At 45.9% G+C, this 6,000-nt stretch overlaps 1 protein-coding gene across 1 annotated transcript in view; it reads left to right on the forward strand.

Moving 5' to 3' along the window:
• Positions 1–6,000, forward strand: part of DAB1 (DAB adaptor protein 1) — a 67,837-nt gene that overhangs the window by 36,505 nt on the left and 25,332 nt on the right. Inside the window, exon 9 of the mRNA XM_019633207.1 lies at positions 5,983–5,994. Within this exon, the coding sequence (XP_019488752.1) occupies positions 5,983–5,994 (12 nt within the window). The remainder of the gene's footprint in view (positions 1–5,982; positions 5,995–6,000) is intronic.

The raw sequence follows: 6,000 nt of genomic DNA on the forward strand, positions 1-6,000 counted from the left end.
AGGCCCTGTGATAGGGCCAGATAGTGTGTGTGTGTGTGTGTGTGTGTGTGTGTGTGTGTGTGTGTAAGAGCGTGTGTTGAAGAGGAAGGGACACTCTTTTGCTTCGTCTCATTCAACAAATATTTTTCAAGCTCCTAACATGTCCCTGGCATTCTGAGAAATGCTGAAGGTGTAGTAGAGAGGAAGACACAGCCCTGTCCACAAGAAGCTCATATTATAACACAGGGCAACATTGTACAGCACAGGCAAGGATAAGGTAGGGCAGAGTAGGGAAGAGTAGGAGAGGGGAGAGGAGGATAAGGCAGGATAGCCTTGTGACGTGTAGTTTAGTATAGTATAGTATAGTATAGTGGCGATTCAGACACAAGCAGGATGTGCCAAGTACACCACTGGGAATCAAAGACAGGCACAACTGCTATTTGGTCAGTACACCCTGGCATGGAGGTACTGGTTTATAACCAATATTCATACAGATTAGCTTTTAAAGTCCCAGTTACTAGGCTGCACTTCAAACCAACTAATTCAGAACCTCTAGGGCAGCGGTTCTCAACCTGTGGGTCGTGACCCCTTTGGGGGTCGATCGACCCTTTCGCAGGGGTCGCCTAAGACCATCGGAAAACAAAAAGATATTTCCATTATGATTCATAACAGTAGCAAAATTACAGTTATAGAGTAGCAATGAAAATAATTTTATGGTTGGGGGTCACCACAACATGAGGAACTGTATTAAGGGGTCGCGGCATTAGGATGGTTGAGAACCGCTGCTCTAGGGTGTGAATGAGGTATCCATATCCCCCCTCCTCTGGTTATTTCAATGTGCACCCAAAGTTGAGAACCACTGAAATAAGAGTATCACATAAGCTGTTCTGGGCAGTGGGATGCAGTGCAAACTGAGTTAGGAAATACTTTCCAGGGGGAAAAAAAAACAGTCCTCTAATTTTTGTCCTGAAGGACATGTGGTAAAGGCCCTGGGGGAAGGAATGTGTGTCCTAGGTAGGAGAAAGCGCACGTGCAAAGGCCCTGAGCCCTGAGATGGCCCATCCTTTATAACCCCTGGTGCTTCTCGGCTCCGTGCCACTGCCCTGATTGTATCTCTGGGCCTGTCTTTCCATCAAATAACCAGCTCTTGAGAGTAGAAACGGGAATGTGCCTCACTCATCCCTGTATCCTTTGGCACAGCTGCTGACTCACAGTAGGGGCTCATACTTTTCCTAAATAAAGGAGCTCCTGATGCCAAAACATAGGGAGCGGGTCTGCGAGAATGTGTTTTGGGGGACATCTCAGCCTTCGCCGATGGCGCCTTCAGAATTTCTCTGTGGGAGGAGCCTAGGAGTACAGTGTAGTGGTCTAGTTGAACACAGGATCAAGGGACTAACCTTGAAACAGCAGTTGTATAGCACTTCAGATATTCTTGTGAAAATATCACTTGTTTGTATCAAAGAGTGGCTGAGGAGTAAACAGGCCTGATGGAGATATTGAGGGGCTCCCCCCTCAACAGACAAGCTACTCATCATTCCCTTCACTGGCCTTGGCAGCTTCCAGTGTCACTCTGCTTGCTCTGGAAAATGCCTGAGGCCTAAAGAAGGGGCCAGAGTCTGCGCCCCGCAGCCACACCTGTCTTTACCTGAAGACACCCAAAGTACCCTTAATGGAAGGGAAGGTGCATAGGCATCTCGAGCCAGCCTCCCAGGTCACTTCTTCAGATGGATGTGCATCATGCCAGACCTTTTAGGGATACTGGTTTCTGGTTAGAAAATACACTGGAGCTGGACGTGCACCACGGGGAAGGCTAACTAGGGCTCTGTAAAGTGATAGATGAACGAGATGCTGCTTGGTCTACAGGTCAAGTCCAGCTCCTTTTAGCTGACTGGCCAAAGGCAAGTCACTTCACCTCTTGGTCTCAACTTATCTGCAAAATATAGATAGAGAGACATCTATGCTGCCAACTTCACAGGACTCAGTGTGCACCAAACATGATGATAATGTTTTGCAAAGTGTATTGTGAACTGTAAAGTGGTTTACTAAAGTGAATGATGACTTTTATTCTCTTGAGGCTGTTAAATGATTAATGATGACAATATTAGATGGAACATGGCTTATTAGGTTACAAATAAAAGGAGTAAAGTTAACGTGGGGAGGAAAGTTGTGAAAATAGATATTATTCCAGATTCTCAATTACATATGGTTATTGGAATTACTTTTAATTTTATGGGTTAAGAATCCCTTTTCTCTACAAAATTTAATTTAACTCAAGGTTCTATTTAAACAGCAAATCCAGTGGAATGAAATAACATTCTATGTTGTATGCCTCTGCATGTTTTTCTCATTTAATCCTTGAGTGAAAAACCATCCGGTAAGAGGAAAGTCTACATCTCAAGAATGAAGCTTATTTTAAAAGTTGTGCTTAAGGAGAACATTATCCAGTAAATTATATTTATGATATTAACAAAAGTGTACCATGAGTTCAACACATTTGAAACATAAATTGTGTGACTTAATTACTAACTTAATATGTTCCTACCACTGAAAATAGTTGTGGACCGTTTTCAAAGCATTGAGTTCCAACTGTGAGGAAGCCTACCAGATTCATTGGAATTAAATAGAATTACTACTTACATGAATTAGGGAGAGAGTCTAAAGGATCCATATAGTTTCACCAAATAACATAAAATACTGGGAACAAGCTAACGAAGGCTTACCAAAGACACGCAGGTATTTATGGTCCAGCCAGATCTGGGAGAGCACTGTGCATGCTGGCCACATCATTACCATCGCGTAACTCTGGACTGTTATCTTATGAGAGAGAATCAAGTTAGGAAAGAGTTGGCAGAAAAGACTGAAATGCACCAAGTGCCACCACCATCCACTTCTGCAGCCTCCTCTCCTGCCCGTCTCTCCACCATTGCTTTGGTCCCACCAAACAACCGACACGCCCACCTGCTCAGGTTGTTCCAGGCTCTGTCCTTTTGGCTCATGTACGTTCATCTGCCTGGATCATGCCCCCCTGCGCCCGCCCTCCGCCTTCTTGGTTGCCTGCCTAACTGCTCTTCTTCAGAGTTCAGATCAGGGCTTTTTCTTTGAGAAAAAACTTTATTAAACTTCTTTGCCAAAAGCTAGCTGGATCCCTTCTAGGTCTCCACAGTGCCCCATAGAGACCTGTCACCATTCCTGCCACACGACCTTGAAATGATCTACATCTGTGTATTGTCCCCACCAGACCATAAGCTCACTGCAGGATGGAACCTGGCATTTCTCCTTATTATGTTTGCAGCACCTAACAGTTGTTCAGTGTTTGGGAAAAAAAAANTCCTCTGCACCCACTCCCCAGCGGTAGGCAGGGAGCAGTCAGCCACAGCTGCACCAGCTGAAGCTGCGGGGAGGGGGCAGCTCCTCTGGGCACTGTGCACTTGTGCAAACCGAGGGGTTGGTGCTGTGGTTCATTGGCGAGATGCACCTCGCAGAGAAAGGCTGTAACCTCACCACCGAGGACAGATGGCACGAGACTGCTGCGCGCAGCTGCCACCAGGGAATCTAGGCACAGCTGTCCTGCTCCCAGCACCTGATGCCCAGAGCAGCAGTGAAGGAGGGGACCGCAGCTCCTGTCTCCAGGAACGCTGGATGGCTCTAGCGAATCTCATTCTCTCCTCCATCCCCAGGGGGGAACACCTGTGTCCTGGGTACTAGGGATCTCAGAACCGTGGGACTATGGAGTGAGAAAGGCCTAAAGAGACCTAACCTTATTCCCTTCGTTTTACAGACGAGCACTCTGAGTCCAGAGAGGGCATGTTACTCACCCGAGGTCACATAGGGGAAAAGAGAATGGCGTTGATTGTGTTTAAAAGTGCTTAGCGCAGCATCTCATGGCTGTGTTTCTGGCCCTGAACCCAAGTGCAGTCCAAATGGGTATTTAATTATCCTCAGAACAATGCCATTCTTTCCACAAGCTGCTAGTCTAAAAGTGGCCTCGTCTAATTGCCATGATTTCAGGATTAATTGCTTGCCCCAGTCTATCCCAAGGGGAATAAAATAAGGCTATCATGGCATCAAATTGACATACTCTGTAGGCAAAATGCCTCTGTAAATGGGTGTAGACCTTTAAAAGGAAACTACATACTAATGCTTTTATTTCAATACCCCTCACCTTACCCAGCAGTTCATGCCTCAGACCTTTCTGAAATCTGGAATGCCTGCATGGGCCAGGCGCTACAGAGTTTGCAGCTGCTCAGGCATTGTGGTTTTTTGGGTTTTTGTTGTTATTGTTGTTGTTTTGTTTTTGTTGTGTTTTTGGGTTTTTTTTGAGGTGAGGTGGGTATTGTTTTATCATCTTCTTGAAAATATTTACTTCCTTTTGCAAGTGAAGAAAAGATTCAGGCCAAATTCTGGGAGGCACCAGGGTACAGGGTCTCCGTTCCAGTTGCTAAGCTCTATTTATTCATTTAGTCAGCTGTTTATTGACCATGTGTTAAGTGACAAACCCTGAGCTGGGCACACAGTAGGTCCTGAGTGGCTGTGTGTCACTTTGAATTGACCCTGTCTAAAGATGAAAGCCTGATACTACGGAATAATCTGAAGGCCTGAAAACACCCCTAAAGGGGTTGGGGCTCAAACTTGAATGACACTGGCAAAGGACACTGGCAAATGCCATTCTTTGCTGAGCACCTATTGTATGTCTCAGCATGGTGCCCAAAGCTTTCAATGCATGATCTCACTGCATCCTCCCAGCAGCTCCAGAGGTAGGTATCACTCTGCTCATTTTACGGCTAATCTGTGTAACCAGCTCATGGTCTGCACACCCCCTAAGTGGCCCAGACCGTGCTGCTTGTGCAGCACACGCACACACTTACTTCGCCCTAGAGCTCACGTACCTGTCAGTAGGAGAGAACAGTATTTTCTTTGTCATTAATCATAGAGATCCAGCCCGCCTGGTTAGAGCAGAACTCAAGTGCAGGTGTCCTGCATGGCAGGCAGGCAGACTCTCCCTGCCCTTCCTATTGGATGGTGTTTTTAGGTCCCCCCTCCCCCCAATTAGAAGCTATTACATATAATCCAAAGAGGAGCGGAAACTGTTTTTCCTCAATGGGCAGGTTTGCACAAAGCATATGATTATATACTTTAAGTGAGGCAGTTGGAATCCTGGCCATAGACTCCCTACTGTCTCTGAAGCTGGAAGTGTATGCAGATTAGCTTCTAAGTATATCTTAAAGGGTTTCTTCTACAGCTGTGGCTGGCACCGCTCAGACACTCGTGTATGATGGATGGGGATACAGCAGATACAGTGTGTGCAGTGATGGAGTTCCTAGGAGTGATTGATAGTGTATACACTGGGCTAGTTTTGATGCCCTTCCTGGTATTAAATGTTTTCTTTTCCTCCAACTGCATTTTTTTATGACAGCCTTCAGGGGCTGTCATTTGACTGCAAGCTCTCTATGCAGAAAATTCAAGTCCCGGCCTGGGTGACCTGGAGGTTACCTCTGTGAGGCTCAGTTTATCTGTCTGCAAAAATGGGGACAACGATTCCTGCCTCTCGGGGTCATTGCCATTGGGAGCATTTACTGAGAAACGGCCATGAAATCAGGTCTTACTAAGCAAATGAAAGGCGTTTGGTATGCGTGGATACCCTCATGAAAGAAAAACAAATGATGGGGCTGCCTTCTTGCCTGTATCTCCTGGAGAAAAGAGATGCGGCTAGCACTGATGGTAAACACGTGTGAAGCGGTATTATTGTTGATGGGAGGTGGCCAAGGCTGAATCTCCTTGACCGAGAAAGGATAAACAGCTAGGCACACCGAAGCGAGAATTAATTCTGGCCATGTCCAGATGGTTTTAGGATCATGAGGTGTAGTGATGACCAAAAGGGCTTCTTGTTTCCATAAACATGTTGCAAAAGAGAAATGTTTTTCCTCATAGCATGCTGTATTTAAAGCAGCACCCAGGTGCATCGGCATTCCTTGTGATTACATCATTATCTTCTTGTCTTTTCAGGCTGTGACCCAATTAGAA

Source organism: Hipposideros armiger, unplaced genomic scaffold, assembly GCF_001890085.2.
Source record: "Hipposideros armiger isolate ML-2016 unplaced genomic scaffold, ASM189008v1 scaffold_1258, whole genome shotgun sequence".
Taxonomy (NCBI): domain Eukaryota; kingdom Metazoa; phylum Chordata; class Mammalia; order Chiroptera; family Hipposideridae; genus Hipposideros; species Hipposideros armiger.